Below are 16,529 nucleotides of genomic sequence, written 5' to 3'. Positions count from 1 at the left end.
AAAAAGGCTCTTGAATTGGCTAGGAAAACTTTATTATGCTCCATGCATCCAGGGAGCTCATACATGCACGCACACACACACACACACACACACACACTCACACAGGCACACATAGCTAATACTGCTCACGGCGCTGGCCACTGGACACAGAGTGGCCCTTGAGAAAAGGCCCAGAATCTCCTCTGGTCCCTCTTCACTGTAGTCTCCTGCATTGCAGGCTGGGGCCTAGTACATGTCCTGCAGGCAGGGCCTTCACACTTCGAGGCCAGGACCCTTGCTCAGTCCCAGTGCCTGTACCAGATCTTCTCCAAGCCCACTCTTCAACGTCCTTCTCACTGCAAGGACAGAGCAGGGTTGGAGGGAGTGATGGGGTTAAGGCAGGCAGTGGGCATGCGGGGAATACTCACAAGACTTGCGGTTGCCACGGGAACGCTTGCGTTCTCGAGAAGCTAAGGCACGAGGATTGCTCTTGGTCACTGACTGCACCAGCAAGTCCATGATCTCATCTGAAGAGTCACTTGGTAAACTGGAGCCCAGAGATTCTTCTTGGGGCACAGTGGAGGGCCCCACTGCTGTAGCCATGACTGGGGAGCTGCTCTGGACCATGCCTGAGGGAGCCAGATAGGGAGGTCAGCCCAGGGTGGCCCCAGCTCATTGCCCCCAGTGGCCCCCAGGTCCCACCTCTGCTGCGGCGGCCATGTGTGGTGTCCTCAGGCTTGCTGGTCAGCAGACTCTTCATGCTGGCATGACTATCAGCATCACCCCGTCCTGGCCCACTGCTCACAGCCACTGGGACAGATGAATTGCTGGGGGTTTCCCCAGCCACACCTGAGAACTTTTCTGTCTGAAGAAGGGAAAAGGGTGAGTTGGGAGTAGAGGGAAAAAAACCGTGGGGATATCAGTCAAGACCTGGAAGGGACACCCACCTCAGTGATCATGCGTCCCCGGGTCTTGTTGCGCTCACGATATGTGGCGCGCTTCTGCTGCTGCTGCAGCACCCGGTCCCAGCAAGTCCGATACTCCAGCGCGAACTCCCGCAGTGTGTGGCAGAACTGCATGATGCGCACCTCACGGGCTGCCTCTGCCGTGTACCCCAGGTACAGGAGGAAGGCATGGAACCTAGGCAGGTTGGGGTGGGGAGGGATGGTGAGTCTTACCTGGAGTTTGAGGGATGGTGGTGGCAGTCCCTTCTCTCTCTGGCCCACACCTCACCTGTTGTAGACACGGCGGTGCACGACCCTCAGCATGGCAACACGGCGGGTGCACTGGGCCAGGAAGTGGGTGAGGCGGGCACGGAGAGCTGGAGCCAGCTCGTGCTTGGCCAAGCTCCGCAGGCTCTCCTCGGCTGCCCAACTCCGGTGCTCCAGTTGCCCCAGGTTCTCAGTCAGCTGCTCAAAGTCCACCTGGAAAAGAAGAGGGTACACATGTTGTTCCCCTACAGAAGGACACTGCCTGAGACTGCCTCTGTGCCAGGCTGGCCAGCCTGGGTCCTGAGGACACAGACAGCCAAGATCTGGCCCCTGTCCTCCAAAAGCTCACAGTCTATTGCAGGAGACAGGCAAGTCCATCTGATGCAGTGGGTAACAGAAGTTTCTTGGGATAAGTGGCAGCCAAACAGGACCAAAGACTGAGTAGGTATAGCCAGGCCAATAGAGAAAAGAGTATGTACGGCAGAGGACACAGCCCACATGAACACCTGTAGCCTGAGCAAGCACTGGAATGGCAGTCCACTTAGGGAGAAGCAGTGCTCCCTCATGCCATTGGCCAGTCATAGTCAAACCTCTGGCAGGTGCTGACCTTGGCACAGCGCGTCAGGGCAGGAATTTCTGAGTAGAAGTCGGAGGAATCAGGCCGGGTCTGGAGCACCAGGGAGCAGAGATGGTGCAGCAGTGACTGTCGGCGCACCGTGTCCTTCACCTCTGACACCTTCTCCAGGTAGCTCAGCTCAAAGCCGCTGCTCTGAAAGGACCCTATCTGAGCCTGGGCCTGGTTGGCTCCAGAGCCCCAGCCCCTGCCCTTACATGCTCTCACTCACCTGGGAGCCATTGAGGAAGTTGCCCACAGCCAGCAGAGTGGCCAGGATGCAGCGGAAGGTGGCATTTTGGACCAGCTGTTCCATGCCCACCTTCAGGTCAAACAGTGGCTCTGCAATTTCCTGGTGTGGGAAGCCAGGGACTCAGACTACATGGTCATTATGCTCTCCTGTCCCACTGCCTGTCCCACCCCATGACCCAGGTACCCGCTCCATGCTGTCATAATCCAGCTTGAAGGCCCAGAGTTGTAAGCGAGCCGCCAGGCCCCCGATGGAGGCGAGAGTCATCAGGAAATTCTCAGCTGGGCCCAGGGGTATGTCAGGATTGGCCAGCTGGGCCTCCTCGATCTTCTGCTGCTCCTCCTCCGTTGGCATCATGGTCAGTAGCTTCTGAGAATGCACCCGCCACCCCACATAAGCCACTCAGCACTGGCCTGAGGCTTCAGGTATTGGTCTTGACTCCTCCCTAGGTCATGTGGGGGAGCCCCAGAGTCTGGGGATTGCTCTGCAGAAATGCTAAGCCCATGCCCACCACTGGAGGGACAGGAAATGCCCAATGACCAAAGGAAAGGGCCAGATTTCCCACACCCCTAGCTGGCCATCCCTACCTCAATGCCATCCTTGCTGACAGCAAACTCATCAAAGTTGAGCAGGGCAGCCTTAATGACGTGCACGGGTGGCAGCGTGGTTAGGCCGATGTTGATGGCGTTGCTGCGCTTGGGGTCCAGCACTGTGGTCATTGTGCGGCGGCCCTCACCAGCTTTCTTTGAAGTTGGGAGAAGGGCAGTGTAAGACTGGGAAAGGGACTAGCTATGGCAACAATCTAAGAGGGTAACCAAGGCCCCATTCTCAGTAGCCACATGGGATCATTCCACAACCAGGGATCTGGGATGTGTAAGGCTTTGGGATGGGCTGATCCCTTACTGAGGGACCTCAGACAAGCCCCTACTCCTTTATTTGCCTCAGTTTCCCCATGTGGGAAATGAGTGGCAGCCCCACTCACTCAGACCCTTGAGTTGATTTCCTCCCCTCTCCCCTGGATAAGGGTGTGATTACCTTGGAAGGCAGCACGTCCTTGGCTCGAGACTCGAACAGGTGTTCTAGCCGGGCTGTATCCACTGAGACAGGCTCCAGTGAGGCCCACAGGGTAGGGCAGGGCCCAAAGCGGCTCCCAGAGCCTCCATGGACCCCAGCCAACTTTAGCTCCCGCCAGAAGAGTTTAACTGTCTTTCTCTTGGTGGGGAGGGCTAGGCCATCAGGTGCTGAAGGAGGAAGAGGGGCAACTGGGGGTGGAGGTGGTGGGAAGGGGCTTTTGATGGGTGGGGGAGGTGGGGGTGGAGGAGGTGGGGGGCCTCCAGAGATCAGGGGTGGTGGGGGTGGGACCCCTTTCCCTGCCTCCACAGACTCTGTATTCAGCATGTCCTGGTCTTCATCCTCCCCCAGATCTGAGAAGTCCAGATCCCCAATGCAGAGCTTGGGTACATGGGTACGGAGTTCCTGAATGGGCTCAGTCTTGGGACTTGGTGGGGCCAAAGTCTCCTTGGGCTCTGGCTCAAGGCACTGCTGGGCCCGGAGCAGGATTCGGGGGGCAGCACTCTGGGGTGTTCTGGGTGCAGGGGCTGGTTCTGGGGAGCCCTGTAGTTCAAGGGTGTCTAGAAAAGTGGAAGAAGCTGTCAGTGTCATGCCCTCTGTGGAGCAACAGGGCAACCTAGGTGAATTCTGCCCACCCACCTACTCACCTCGGTGCCCATCGACCTCTTCAGGCATAGCTCCAGCCAGTGTCTCTGCCCGGCCCTGGGCCAGTGCAGCCTGCTTTTCTGTTTCTGCTGCTGCTACATTCTCCAGGAACCGGGCTCTGGGGAAAGGCACGTGTCAGTGAGGGTGTCTGACACACCCCAGCCCAGGGTGGCGCACATGCCTTGCTGGGCCCCTAGGCACTGCCCCTAATTGCAGGCACACACAGACACACAGGGAACAGTCCATGCGCTGAGCAGACCCAGGACCTGCCCTGCAAGGCCAGCCTCTCCTTGTTCAGTCTTCCACATCTGGGGAGGGTCACTACCAACCCAGTATTCCCAGGTCAACATGTGCGGAGAAGTTCTACTTCACATTTAATTTGCAATCGTGCTGCTATTCATGTTCGCTGTTCTGATTCTAGACAAGGACCCTTAGAGCAGGGGAAGGGAACAGCTGTCCAAATGGGCACACCATGCTGTCCCTCCCTTGGCATGTCTGGCAGCTTCTGAGAGCTATGGTCTATGCCCAAAAAGGGCCTGGTAAGCAACAGGCACTCAGTTTATGTTAAAACAATGAATGTGATCCTGTTTCCTTCTTGGCCTCTTCAGCCTCTGTTGGCACTCAGTCCCTTATCATTCCCTTAGCTGGAAGTTACTCCTCCACCTCCACATCACACAGCACCCTAGATTCCCTCCCAGCCCTAATCCTGGGCTGAGGACACAGGAGAATCAGCTCCAGGTTGGGAGTCAACATCCTCATCGCTGGCCAAAGCTGTTAAGTTGTCACCATTGAAGCACAGGAACCTCTGTGGCCCCAGTGAACTGCTTCCCAGTGCTCCTGGGTAACCAAGGAGGCATCAGTCTGGGAGAAACAGGGCCTGAGAGCCCCCCAGCTCTGGCTGCATCAGGCACATATAACCCCCGCTGGGGGAAGCAATGCTGAAGCCCTGAGCACATGGCAGGCCTGGCAGTCTGGCCTCTGTACTTACTCCAGCCTGGCCTGCCCAGTGGGGGACTGGGGGACAGGTGGGTTCTCAGGGGCCCTGGGTGGGTGGGGGGGGACAAGAGGAAGAGTTGGCAATTGTGATGCCTGCTCCACCCCAAAGCCCAGTTGCTCACACCCACACAGAGCTGGGTGGTAATATTAGGGGTTCCTTCCCAGGCACAGTGGGAAGAGGAGGTGGTGAGGGAGGCTAGACGTGAGGAAAGTGGAAGTGGAGGGGAGAGACTGACATGACACAAGACAGAGTGCAGTAAAAGAGCAGAATGAGAGAGAGACAGACAGACACAGACAGAAAGACAGAAGTGGGTAGGGAAACAGATGACATTGGCAAAGACAGGCAGAATGCCAGAAAGAGATGAAGAGAAGCCACAGGAGGAGGAGGTCCAGTCGGAGCCGAACCCCACCCCCCAGCAGTCACTTACCAAACAGGAGCAGTTTGGTGAAGTCTGGAAAGAAAGAGAGAGAAAGCACGCGTGTGGGCAGAGAAGTTTGGGCAGAGGAGGCGGAGGGCCCGTGGAGGGGCGCAGAGCGGAGGGACAGTTGGAGAAAGAACTCCCAGGACAGCCTCTATCTCCCTGCTTACTTGTAGATACTCCTCTCACAGGAGCTGTCGGATGAGGGCGCCACGGAGATGGTAGGAAAGAGGCTCACAGTGGTATGCAGGCCAGAGGCCTGGCCCCCGGGACTGGAGGCGGGGCCTGTAGGTGGGGCGGAGTCTATGAGGCTGGAGGCGGTACCTGACAGCAGGGCAGGGCCGGTAGAGGAGGTGGAGACGATCGGTGAGGCGGGGCCTGTGGAGCTGGAGGCGTGGCCTGTCAGGAGGCAGGGCTACTCCTGGCAGATCCGCTCCTTCCCATCTGCCAAGGCTCCTTAGCTCTTACCCAGGCTCTGAGGTGCGCACTTCCAGAGATCGTCGGCTTCTCTTGCCCTCCTCTGAAGAAGGCTTTCGGCGAGTGGTGCGCCGCCCACCTGCGAAAGCTTCTTCCATGTCTCCATCCTCCAACCGCAGGGCATTCTAGCGGAGTTGAGCCCAGATGGGAGCGGCTGAGGCCCAAGTAGGTGGGATGGGGCACTGATCTGCACCCGTTCCCCTCCCTCCCCTCCTCTCGCCAGCAGTCCTGCCCCAGCCAGTTCAGCCCACCTCGTAGAGCACAAGCTGCGCGCGCAGATCGACATCTGTGCCAGCGGTGCCCAAGTGGCGCTGGACCAGTGCCTCCATGCCCTGCTGCTCCAGTGCATCTGTCACGTCGTAGAAGGAGTCCTGGTCCGGGAGCGCTGCCAGAGTCTAGAGGGTGAGGATAGAAGGGCAAGGCTAAAGCTGATGGGAACAGGAAGTCAGGAGCCTGAGGGGCTCAGAATTGGTGCTTAGTTCTCCCCTTGCTCCGGCCACCCGACCTTGTTGATGAGGGTGACAGTATACACCAACAACTCAGGGTCCGCACCATTCTTCTCCTCCAGGATGGACACCAGATTGGCCCATGGAAGAGCACCTGCCACACAGAAAGGGGAGCAGTCATGTGGGGACAAGTAGGAAAGAGGACTCTGAACAGTGGGGGAGGGAGGGACAGTCTCTGACCCGTGGTGCTGGCCACAGAGTTGACTGCGCAGATGAACAGCGGTGCGTTGCTCTCAGAGTATTCCACAAACACCAGCAGGAGCTTCAGGGCTGTCTTCACCACCAAGCGGGACTGAGAGAGGGGTCACCACATATGAGCGGGGCTTGGGCCAGATCTGTGCTAGCTCCTGGTGGGGAGGGGGAAGGGCTCCTGGGGCTGGACCAGGGTTGAGAGTCTAGGCAGAAGGACCTGGCTCTAGGCCCAGGTGTTGAAGTGCCTTCCACACTTAGAGGGGCCACAGACTTACTCCATTCTAGCCCACATTGCAGAAGAGGAAACTGAGGCCCAGAAAGAGGCAGTGGGAAAGGGTGCATGGCTGAGTGGAGGGCCACTTACCAGGCTGGCACACAGTGTGTACAGCCACTGCACGGTCTCACTGTGGGCCACCACACCCAGCATCCCATCCACAAAAAGCATTAGCTGGCCTAGTGCTGAGGATACAGCGACAAGAAGAGGTCAGTAAAGGATTACTGAAGGCAGGGGTCATGGGGAAGGGATGGGGCTGACCTCGGAGAATGTAGCTCTGATAGTTGTGGTCGGCAGCTGCACCCACACGGATTAGGCAGCTCAGCCCCTCCGAATGCACAAACTCAGGCACCAAGTCCTTGTCCTCCTGAGGGCACCATGCGGGAGTTTAGAGGGGCTCAGCCTGGATGCCCACCCCCAGCCCACCTCCGGGCCTCACCTGGAAGATCTGCTTTAGTGAGAAGAGGGAGCGGCGGAGCTCAGGGCCACTGGAGCCATACAACTTCTCTGCAAGGAGTAGGTGGGTATGGAAACCTCAAGGAGACACAGATACAACCCTCCACCAAAGAATATGCTAGTGTGCTAGTACTTTTGAACCCCCACCTCCTCCTCCACTCCCCGACTCTGGGCAACCCCACCACAGTCTAGCAGCAGCAGCAGCCTCAGCCCTGGAAGGAGAGGTCACGATAGGAATGAGAGGGGTCACACATCCTGTCTCCTGTCTGTCCTGTCGACTGCCCAGAACAGGCCTGAAAGAAACTGCGCCAACTGGGGCAGTGTATATGGGGGAAGTGTTGACAGACAGTGATGTCCTCACACACTCACCCAAGATGGCATTGACCCTCACGGAGAGCTGGGTCCGCAAGATCAGAGTAGGCTTCCGCCCTTTGCTGGAATCAAGTAGCCCAGTCAGCAGCTCCCAGTCCACTCCTTAGGGTCCCTCCCCTCCAGCCAAGGCAGCCAAAGACCTCCCCACATGCCAACCCTGGCTCAGTTCCTTCCTCTCCAACTGTTTCTCCAAGCCCAAGAGTTGTCCAGGGAGGGCTTGTGCAAACACAGGCATCTCAGGTATGTGGGAGAGCCCCCACTCCCATCCCAGGCAGCAGGTAACAGTGGTCAGGCCTTGGGATTCCCCTGGCACAGTTCCCTGGGGCAGCAGGAGGTGACCCACAGCCCTGGTTAGAGATCAGGTGTCTTGGCTGCTAACACCTGAGCCAGCCCCTCCAACACTGGGGCAAGAGTGGGAGCCAGCCTTGCCTTCCTGGCCCCATCAGCTCTGACCTGATCTCTTCAAAGAAGCCCTCCAGCATCTCCCGCTGCTCTTCCAGGGACAGCTCAGGGTCCAGGTAGTATCCAGATGGAGACACTTGCAGGGCACAGTCCTCTAGCTGGGGGCAAAGGGAACAGCTGTCAGGGCTGGAGAAGAGGTGGCAGGAGTATGTTTGGAGACCCCATAACCTCCTACCTCCCACTCAGGGTGCTGGCACAGAGACACACACAAGGGCCTGCACTGCAGCAATGCATTTCTTCAGCAATCAGTTCTCAAGGGCCTACTATGTGCAAGGCCCATGGAGCTCATAGGGCTTTCTCCTGGCTAACACCTACTCACTCTTTAGGTTTCAGATTAGACAATGCTTTTTTTTGAAAGCCTTCCTGGACTCCTCCAGGCAATGCTACGCAATCCACTCCAGCCTGTATGCATACCCCTGTCAGAGGCCTTTCACACAGCGTTATCACATCCTAGACATGAGTCTCCTTCCCTACCAACCATGTGTCCTCTGGGTTCAGGCACCGTGTCTGCTTGCCCAAGCTATATCCACAGAGTCTATTATAGCACTCGGCACACAGTAAGTTCTCCCTAAATGGTTGTTGAGCTAATGAACATGAATGAGGAAAGGGAATGGAGAGAAGATGGGAGGAAGTTCCTGCATTCAAGGAAATTCACAGCCTTGTGGGGTGGTAAGTTGCAGCCACGAAGCAACCAAGTCCAGGGAGAAAGTGTCAAGAGGCTGGGAGGAGCAAACCCAGCTGAGAGGGGGGATGTGTGTCCTCCTGAGTTAAGAGGGTGAGGAGGAGGGGCTAATCAACAGGTTCCCAGTCCCTCCAGGCCTGAGGGTCTTTGCCCTACCCCCAAGTGGGCTACAGTTACCGTGGTCCTAGGTGGACCTCAGAGGCCTCCAAGGGGCCTATTAAACACCAGATTTTAGAGTCTGACTCAGTCAGCCTACAGTCCCTGAAACCTGCATTGTAACAAGGAGGCACACACTCCATCCATGAGTCCACTTTACATGTCACCTCCCCACTGAGCCTGGCTTCCCACCATCACCAACACCATAACACATGACACTTGGCTGCTTGAGAAGTGCCTGTGAAGAAGCCTGGTAAGGTGACTTAGGACAGTCTAAGGGCAGCACCGTGCCTCTCCCTGACACCTCCTCCATAGCACAGTGCACGTGCAGGGCTCAGCAAAGTTCCCTTGACTTGAGTGCTCCCATTCCTTGAGAGGCCCAGGGAGAGCCCATGTCTGGAGAGGCAGTGTGTCTTCTGGTCTCCATCTTACTGGGAAAGTCAACTCCAACATTTGTCCTGCTCTTCTGTCAGCCCTGCCCTGCTCTGGAACCAGCCCAAGGGCTTCCAGCTGCCCTTGGTCCCCTGGGATGAAGGGAGTCCAGTTCCTGCCCCTACCCTGCTTCTGCTTAGTACCCCTGCTCATGCCTGAGAGCCTGACCCGGCTCCTTCTTGGCAGTTCAGCCTGTAAGGCCCTTGGGTGACCATCCCCTCCCCCTGCCCCTGTCCTGGCTCCTGCACTGGGACATGGGACATAGGACAAACACTCCAGCCTGTTCTCTGTCCCACTTCCTGCTTGGCTGCCTGCCCTCCCCTGGGCAACTTGGGCGGGCCTGGTCTCTCTCTCCTCCCTGGGAGCAGAGTCATCCTCTCCAGGGCCTACTGGGAACAGGCCCTGAGATGGGGCAGCAAGGCCCCAGGGCTGGGGTACTTCTTCCAGGGCCGGTTCAGCTGAGGGCAGCCCCGCATTCCTCCTGATCCCTCTTCCCACACGGTGACTCAGCAGCCTGCCCACCCTGCCCCCAGCCAGGCACAGTTACATCTCCTTCCACCTTGGACTGGAGGACTCTGGGACCCTAGTGAAACACATCTTCCCCAGAGCCACAAATCCCCTCAGGGATCCCCCAAATCACACATAGATAGAATAGCTCATTCATTCAAACATTCATGGGGGGGAGGGTATAGCACAGTGGTAGAGAGCATGCTTAGCATGCATGAGGGCCTGGGTTCCATCCCCAATATCTCCATTAAATAAATAAATCAACCTAATTCCCACCCACCCCCAAACCCAAAAAACATTCATGAACCAGGCTGGTTTTAGGTGCTGAGGACAGAGCAGGGAACAAGACACCACTCTGCCTTCCCTGTCTTCCAACCCAGTGGTGGAGGCAGGCAGGCTTGACTCAGAGAAAGGCCACAAATAAACAGAGAGGCACAAATGCTGAGAAAGGGGAGGGGTGGAGAGCTGTAAAGGTAAACACTGGAGGGGTAAGTAGATTACACCTGATAGCGACTTACACATCCAAGTATATGGTCAGGTAGGTACACATATGCTTACTGGCACAGGCAAGAAGCATACCAACAGAAAGCTCAGGCCCAGCAAGCTCTCTTCCCCTTGTGCATGCACACTTGTAGGCTCTAATCCCAGGTAAGCCAAGAATGGCCCTCTCCTTCCAGAATACCTGGGCTGCCTGTGTCTATTTGGGGCAGAGTCCTGAAGACTAAATACTCCACCACCCCTAGTCTGCTCAGATGAGCAGATTGAACCTCTTTTCCTCCATGGTGGTAGCAGTGGCCTCCCTAGCCACTTCACCTGTCTTATCCTGCCAGGGCCCCATTTCTGGGGAGGGGGCCCAGAGGTAACAGCCAGACCAAAGCCTTCAGATGATGGATGGTGTCTCCTGCCCTCAGCTGTCTGTCCTGGGTGGAGATGGGGGTGGGGTGGGGAAGGGTTAGGGTCAGGCAAGCTGCAAAGAGCAGGGACTTCCTGCCAGCTGGGTGCTGCTTGTCCCTCACACTCTTGGCCCCTTCCTGGGGTCACTCTTTTTAGAGCCAAACCTCTGGGCCTTGTTTCTCACACCCTGGGGCTGGGCCAGGCTGGACTAAGCCCAAACCCTGGTGCCTGCTGACAATGGTTGGGGTCAGCACAGGGCCTACAACCCTGACTCCCTCCTGGCTCTTGTCTTCCTCACTTCTCTGATGTCGGTCTTGGGGTGGAGTCTTTCCTCCATTCTTCCCGGGCTTGGCCCCTCACTTCAGTCTCCAGCTCACTTTTCTCTATTTATTTATTTTTATTAAGGTATAGTTGATTTACAATGTTATGTAAGTTTCAGGTATGCAACATAGTGATTCACAATTTTTAAAGATTATACTCCATTTAAAGTTATTATAAAATACTGGCTATATTCCCTGTGCTGTCAACATACCCTTGTAGCTTATTTATTTTACCCTTGTAGCTTATTTATTTTATACATAATAGTTTGTACCTCTTAATCCCCTACCCCTTGCCCCAGCCCACTTTTCTCTTGATTCCTTGGGCTCAGGCTTTTCTGGCAGGCCAAGACCAACCTGTTACATATGGTTTTACATGCAGGGCCAAGCTTAGGGGACCATGGTGTCTACTCCCCAATATTTTTCATTCAGGTAAGAATGAACATGGCAGGGGCGGGGAAATGAGAAGAGGGCAGAATTATATGCTGATGGACTCATTCTAGAAAATAATTTGTTAATTACCTTTTTCTTCTCCTTTCCTAAAAATGACCTTCCTTCCCTTTTATCTTGGGTCTCCAACTGGGGCTTGGCTTCCTGGATGAGATGATATGAATGGGCCTTGAGGAGGGAAGCCCTCATTTGTTATGCCTCCTCTGTGTCACACACTGGGCAACCTGGTTCCTTAGATTCTCCCAATAATCCTTTTACAGGTGAGGAAACCAAGTCTTAAAAATTCAGTGAATTTGCCTTAGGCTGCACAACTAGGAATGGAACCAGGGCTAACTGACCTAGATCTTGGGCCTTTGGAAGTGTTCCAGGGAACACTGGAGGGGAGGTGGAGTGAGGACTAGGGCCTGTAGGGTTGCCAAGGGCTGGAGACTGGCCCTCAGCTTTCTGGACTGTGCAAATACCCCAAACTGGTCCTCCCAGTTCCAGCGAGGGAACACGAATGAACACACACACATCATACACGCTGGGGTAACAGTGCCTACTTCTGCCAGGATCAAGGTCATGGGGTTGCTTGACAGGCTACAGCCCAGAATGACCAGCAAATTGGACATGCTGGCCCTAGGGAAAGCTGGGAGGCCATGACTCATACCCATATCACAATCCTGTATAGTCTCCCAAAGAGACCTCCCTATCAGAAGAAAAAAGGGCTCAGTTCATCACCAGAGCACCCAGTCTTACCCTTAAGAATCCCCTGGGAACCCCTCCAGTTGTTCCCTGTCCCAGAAGGTCAAGTTCACACTTTAGCCCCTTTGCCACATCTGCTCCTGAGGGGTAAATTGAGGCTGGAGTAGGGAGGGGCAAGATCATGAAACATGTGCCACCTCTGTTCCACTCTAATCTTTAGCCACAGCTGGGGAAACAAAGTTGCTGGTAATGAACAGATTTCTAGGGCTATCTCTGCTGCTAGGAGCAGTGGGTTCCTCTGGCCTTTACAACAGGGTAAGAGCAGCACTCAGGTCCCTCTGCCCAAAGCCCAGGGAGCAAGAAATCTGTGCTATCCCAGATGTGGCAGGGCCTTTGGATACCAGGCAGAGGCTCCTGAAGCAGGCCTAGAAAGCCAAAAGGTAGCAGGGAGGTGGGACTGGGCAGCTCTGGGTAAAGAGGTGAGATGCAAGGCTAGAAGGCCAGGCTCTCCCCTAGGGCAGGGGCAGGTCCATGGGCTGAGTGAGGCTCCTGCACAAAGAGGAGACAGATACTCCTGAGTTCCCCTGGGGACACCATGCATGGCCCAAGGCACTGCCAGGACAACCATGCCACCCCCCCACCCCCATCCCCCAGGGCCAGGAGATGAGTCAGAGGCTGTGGCCAGGAGCTTCCTCCTAGACTGGGAGGAAATGAGCAAGGCCTTCTCAGACCTGAAAGCTCTGAGTCCTTTAAAAAGGAAGCCCCAGGGGAACTCTAGAGACTAGCCCCAGCCCAATGGGGTGTGTGGGGTGGAGCCCCAGAGAGAAAGTGGGCTGGGCCTCTGTACATTCCCAGGGAACAGGCAGGGTCTGCAAGGATGATGGGGGTCAGTGCCCAGAGTGGGAGGGCAGAGGTCACTTGGCTGTGTCCCGTTGACCCTCTGGACAACTGGGCAGAAGATGAGGCAGTGAGTAGAGAACCCCTCCCTCTTATTTCTGCTCTACAGACTGAGATGGGGATGCCTAGGTTTCTGGGCTACCTCGCCCCTCTAGAGGGCTGTGGAGGAAGGCCTGAGTCATGTCTGAGCCCCTGGGGCACCCACTTATAGGACTAGAGGAGGAACCAGCTACTGATATTTCTTACAAGAAGGGGTCCTGCTCCCCCTCCCTCAGCTCTCTGATGTCCCTGCCCCTACCCTATTCTCAGCCCTTCTTCCTCCAGGCTTCTATTCTGGGACTGTGGTCACAGTTTATATTTGGGATGAGCACAACACAGTGCATCTGACCATTCCTGGCAGAGCTGCCAACCCCAGGGAGTCCTGGCTCCAGGCACAGTGGTAACCCAGTGTCTGCCGCTATATCCTGACTGTGGGGAATATGACAGTCCTCAGGTACACCAGGTGGGAGATCCTGAAAGTGAGAACAGGAAGGACCAAGTTGGAGGGGCAGGGCGAACTTAACATATCTGAACTCAGTAGTGCCCTCAGCTAGGGAGCAGAGAACAGAGGACAGAGCATCTGATGAGGGGTGGTGGTGGTGGGTCTCTACATGAGGGGGAGAGATAAGGGGTAGTTCTGAGCCTCTTCCCTGTAGCTGACGTCCCAAACCTGCCCCTCATTGGGAAGAGGAATGTTAGCGCTAAATCCTGTCCCTCAGTGGTGGGTGGGAGAAAAACATGTTCTCTGTAGTGCTCCAGGTTTATTTCAGTACTAGGAGTTTTAAGAGCCTGGAGGCAGGAACCTGGCCTCAGTTCAGCACCCCTCTCTATCCAGGTGGCCTCTAGCTGAACATGCTTCTTCTAGGTCCACTTCAGTTTGCCCTTTTGAACAGGGCAGGGCAAGGAGGGGTTGCATCAACTCTGGAGAGGGTAATATGCTGCAATCTTCAATCCTTGTCCTTGAAGCCTAGGCTCCACTCAGACACGTGCGACTCCCCAGGCCAATAGTCTTACCACCTCTCCCGCCCGCGCTGGGAGGCGTGGCTGGCCCGCAGCGCTAGGAATGCAGGCCGGGGGCCCGGCGCTTGGGGCACATTCCAGGGGAGACCCCGGGCAGGGATGGGGGACAAGTTTGCGCAACTCAGCACCCAGCTAAGCCTGGGAGCATCGGAGGGCACCTCCATCAACTCTTTCTTGGTGCGGACTGGCTTGCGGGGCGCCCCAAGGGATTGGTAGTGTGCCTCTCAGAGTTCTGGCCCGGAAACGAAGTGCTCCGGAAAGGAGTGCCTGCGGGAGGCTGAGCTTGGAGAGCAGGAGGGGAGGTAAGAGCCGGCCATCTGGAAAAGGGCCTCTCCCGGCACTGTGTACGAGTCGGCCATGGGGAGGAGGCAAACTAGGGTAGGCCGGCGGTTTAAAATTAGCCGGGCCCGCTCCCTCCCTTCCAGCCCTCGGCCGATGGCGGCGGAGGCTGTACGGGACAGTGAGGCGGTGACTCAGAGGGCTTTTTCCACCAGTGCAGCCTCCTGCGCTCAGCGTGTTCCGAACCTGGCCGCTTCCTGGGGACTCCCCTCACCCCGTTAAATCTCTTCTCCGCCGGCACTCCCAAGCCGGGCCTCCACCTGCAGGGAAAACCCTCAATCCGGCAGGACCCAATCCAGCCTCCAGCCACCTTTAGTGGCCCGCCCCGGGTCCGCCCCTTCTCGTGGTCCCGCCCCCACCATACCTGAAGCAGGTGAAAGCTGGTCTATCCCCAGTTCCGCCTCCTAGGTCCGCTACCGCTCAAACACCTACCGCCACTTTCCAGAGCAATTAATCGAGCAGACAGGCAGCGAGCGGACCCCGACCGCTTTCCCAGGTGGGCCTCATTTCGAGAGACAGCTGGGTATCGCAGACCACGAGCTCCCATCTCCTTTACTCAGCTTCCCTCGACTTGAGAGGCGTCCCCCGCAAGTGGGACAATGAGGACCTTGGATCCCCAGCCCAAAACTTCCCTGGAGGAGCGGACCCGCTCCAGTCTCTCCTCGAGGGGTGCTCAAAGGGTTTCATGACGCCGACCCTGAACCCTCGGTCGCCCTCAGCGTTACTCCGGCTCCCCTCACCTTGAGCGGCGCCCCCAGCAGGCGGTGCAGCGCGGGTATCTGCACGCCCAGGGGCAGCGCCCCGTCCAAGCTGCAGGTGGGGGCCCGGCGAGGCTCCGGGAAGTTGGCACATGCGAAAGGGTCGGTGTCCTCTAGGTACTGCACCCGCACGGTCACCACTGATACTGGTTCCCCGTCCCCACGGTCTTCCCCGCCAGCCATGGCTCGGCCACTGGCTCGTGCCGCGCGCCTCCGGTGGGTCTCGGCCCCGCCGCGGAGTCTATCCAACTAGCTCTGCTGTCTGGGCGGGGCCGGACGGGACTCCGAAGCAGAGGGGCGGAGCCAGGCGGAGGCAGGGCCGAGGAAAGGGGTGGAGCCAATAGTAGTCTCCGGACGCGCGCGCGCAGGGTGGGGGTAACCACTACCGGTGGCTGAGCTTACCGCCAGCCACTCAGAGGGCGTGATGGTGATCCCGTTAGTTCACTGGCTACTCGGGCGGGAAAACCCGAGCTCGCGCCCCTGCTTCGAGAACGCGCAGAGGGCGGGGAGGCTTTCTTCGTGTTTGGGGGCGATTAGGCTGCGCTCTCCTGAGGGATTGTTAGGGCAAGGCAGGGTGTTAAGTTTCTTCAGATAGTGGCCAGCCAGGTCCCCCTTAGTTTAGGACGAGAATGTCCTGATTCCTTGAGTGGATGAAGTGGATAGGTTTCCCTCTTTTGGGGAAAGGAGGGAGATGGGTCCCTTTCAGTTTGGAGCAGGAAGTAAAAACATATTACATTTAACTTGAAGAAGTGGGATCATTTACCTCTAGTTAGAGGAAGAGAGGCGGGTGTTCCTCATTCTGGGAAAAGGATGGGATAACTCAGTTTGAAGGAGGAGGTAGAAAATGTTAACTGCAGTTTTGGGGAAGAACTGGGGTGGGTTGCCCCTCAGCTTCAATGAAAAGTGGAAACGGTCCTCCCCAGGTTGGGGAGAGATAAACCAAATGCCCCCTCAGGTTTGGGGAAAAAGTTGGGAGGATCCGTCTTAATTTGAAGGGAATCGATTTGCTGGGGTTACCACGGTTTAGGGAAGAAGAAACATTCCTTTCATTGAGTCTCATGGAAAAGGTGAAAAGACTTCACTATAGTTTAAGGGAAAGGGAGGCCAGGTGCCCCCTCGGTTCGGTAGATGAAGAGGAACAGCCACCTCAGCCTGGAATGAGCTGGGCCTTGCGGTTTCTGGGGACGATAGGGACAGTTGTCTCACGGCTTTCTAAAAGGGCTCAATGCGCGTGCGCAGCTCTGGTTTAAGCTGGGGCCCGAAGTGGGGTCTCAGGCTCCAGAGTGCCTCGCGGAGGGCGGCGGCGCACTGCCCCCTGCAGTCTGCTCCCGGCAGCGCCGGGGCCAGCTCCTGGTTGCCCGCTGCATTTGCGGTGGCGGGGCCGCGCCCCTCCCTGCTGGACTCCGCCCCCCGGACCCCCGACATTCCCGC

At 56.8% G+C, this 16,529-nt stretch overlaps 1 protein-coding gene across 3 annotated transcripts; it reads right to left on the bottom strand.

The window, feature by feature from the left end:
- Positions 1-15: 15 nt before the first annotated feature.
- On the bottom strand, positions 16-15,368 carry FHOD1 (formin homology 2 domain containing 1). 3 transcript variants are annotated; one of them, XM_031458277.2, is made up of 24 exons: positions 15,081-15,365; positions 7,915-8,021; positions 7,459-7,523; positions 7,073-7,140; positions 6,895-7,000; positions 6,724-6,818; positions 6,348-6,459; positions 6,167-6,261; positions 5,913-6,056; positions 5,653-5,786; positions 5,355-5,570; positions 5,194-5,217; positions 4,758-4,811; positions 3,772-3,887; positions 3,089-3,684; positions 2,641-2,796; positions 2,240-2,422; positions 2,036-2,155; positions 1,798-1,959; positions 1,213-1,403; positions 927-1,119; positions 682-844; positions 408-608; positions 16-335 (listed from the first exon to the last, which is right to left on the bottom strand). In XM_031458277.2, the coding sequence occupies exons 1-24, from the start codon at positions 15,279-15,281 to the stop codon at positions 253-255; spliced, it is 3,585 nt and encodes a 1,194-aa protein (XP_031314137.2). In that variant the 5' UTR covers positions 15,282-15,365; the 3' UTR covers positions 16-252. The 3 variants fall into 3 exon arrangements, 2 of the variants coding, with proteins under 2 accessions (XP_031314137.2, XP_064345143.1); XR_010382285.1 differs by lacking the exon at positions 16-335 and having other exon boundaries at positions 576-608; positions 682-840; positions 15,081-15,368; XM_064489073.1 differs by lacking the exons at positions 4,758-4,811; positions 5,194-5,217.
- Positions 15,369-16,529: the final 1,161 nt, after the last annotated feature.

Source organism: Camelus dromedarius, chromosome 9 (assembly GCF_036321535.1).
Source record: "Camelus dromedarius isolate mCamDro1 chromosome 9, mCamDro1.pat, whole genome shotgun sequence".
NCBI lineage: Eukaryota > Metazoa > Chordata > Mammalia > Artiodactyla > Camelidae > Camelus > Camelus dromedarius.
The sequence above is the reverse complement of the archived record's forward strand: the minus strand, read 5'-3'. Positions and strand labels throughout refer to the sequence as shown.

What these genes read in the sequence shown, in the direction of transcription:
- FHOD1 (XM_031458277.2), bottom strand. Translation starts at nt 15,281, where the DNA reads ATGGCTGGCGGGGAAGACCGTGGGGACGGGGAACCAGTATCAGTGGTG. An exon ending in CACTAAAGCAGATCTTCCAG is followed by an intron (nt 7,001 to 7,072) that starts GTGAGGCCCGGA and finishes TGGTGCCCTCAG; the next exon opens with GAGGACAAGGACTTGGTGCC. An exon ending in GGGGACGCATGATCACTGAG is followed by an intron (nt 845 to 926) that starts GTGGGTGTCCCT and finishes TCCCTTCTTCAG; the next exon opens with ACAGAAAAGTTCTCAGGTGT.